Source organism: Coccinella septempunctata, chromosome 2 (genome assembly GCF_907165205.1).
Source record: "Coccinella septempunctata chromosome 2, icCocSept1.1, whole genome shotgun sequence".
Classification (NCBI taxonomy): domain Eukaryota; kingdom Metazoa; phylum Arthropoda; class Insecta; order Coleoptera; family Coccinellidae; genus Coccinella; species Coccinella septempunctata.
In genome coordinates, this window is record NC_058190.1 from 12,858,912 (window position 1) to 12,860,401 (window position 1,490).

At 41.7% G+C, this 1,490-nt stretch overlaps 1 protein-coding gene across 1 annotated transcript; it reads right to left on the bottom strand.

Annotated features, from left to right (window-relative positions):
* Positions 1-262: 262 nt before the first annotated feature.
* On the bottom strand, positions 263-769 carry LOC123306996. Its single transcript, XM_044889197.1, has one exon. The coding sequence runs from the start codon at positions 767-769 to the stop codon at positions 263-265; it is 507 nt and encodes a 168-aa protein (XP_044745132.1).
* Positions 770-1,490: the final 721 nt, after the last annotated feature.

A 1,490-nucleotide genomic window follows, 5' to 3' on the forward strand; every position in this document is an offset into this window, starting at 1 on the left:
GAAAAGTTTATGAGAAATGAAATTGGGACCATTCTTTGATTTTTCAAGTCGCATATACTTGGATTTTATATTATTCCTGTATCGTGTGTGATAATCATGGGTATCCCCATATTTTGGGAGATCCCTGTTATTATTATATGCATAGACAAGGCATTCATGAATGTATATATATATATATATATATATATATATATATATATATATATATATATATATATATATATATATATATATATATATATATATATATATCACGGATTCTTTACAGCTGTCGCCGTTTCTCCGTCCCCAACTTCCATCTTTTCCTGTCGTGACATGTATCCTCCTCCAGATCTCTGGCTGACATCGCCTCCTCCACATCGTCCCTCCAACTTCTCCGTGGTCTTCCCCTCTTCCTTCGTTCTGGTGGTACCCATTCTAAAATCTTTCGGGGCCATCTGTCGTCTAGCATTCTCTTTACATGTCCAAACCAAATCAATTGCCTTCTTTCAATCTCTTCCGCTATTGACCGACCCATATCCATTTCTGCTCTTATAATTTCATTCCTAACTCTTTCTAATCTTGATCGTCTACAGCTCCTTCTAAGGAAATCCATTTCGGTTGCCATAATCTTTCTTTTATTTATCTGCGATACATCCCACACTTCCGCCCCATACAGTGCTACACTTTGCACTGCACTTTCATGAATGTATATAGATGGAAAAGTGGGAATCTTTAGTTCTTTGAAAGCGCTCAAGCAATCATCTTGTGGCGGCGTAGTTGTACCCATGGTAGAGGAATACTTCATCTCACCATGATGGTACCAAGGGTAGCCAAACGATGGCATCACTGCGCACGACGGTTGCGATCACAGGGTAGATTATACGTCTATTGCGGTGCAGCACACGCCAAACGATGGCGCCACCGGCGACGCAACACTCTATACCCTCGACGTAACCGGCGTTTATAGCAGGCACAAACTACGCTGCTTCGGCGATTGTCGTAGGTAGCTGCTAGGGTTCATTAACCTACCTGATGAGTCCGACCCTAGCAGTGGGACGAAACAATCACCCCAAGAGCACGCCATTCTTCAAATGGTGTGAACTCACCCCAGCACATACCGCCAAAATCTCTATATCCCAGGCCAGCCACTATTCTAACAGCTCTCCTATGCAATCTGAAAATTTTCTCTCTACTGGAACAGTTACCCCAGATGCGTACACAATATCGCAGGTGTGATTCGATGAGGCTGTGATAGGGAACCTTAACAACCTTCTTGTATACAATGTTAGCTAAGTTACGTAGCAGAAAGATATTCTTGATCACCTTTGACGCTGTTTCATTGCCATGAGGAATCCATGTGAGACTAGAGTCCAGATGAACTCCCAGAAACTTTATCGACTCATTGGCATTATGATCTTTAAGTCCTTTTAAGTTGAACAACATGGTGTCAGTCTTCTCTTCATTGTAAACAAGCTTGTTCAGTGCGAATCACTCCTTAGCCCATAATT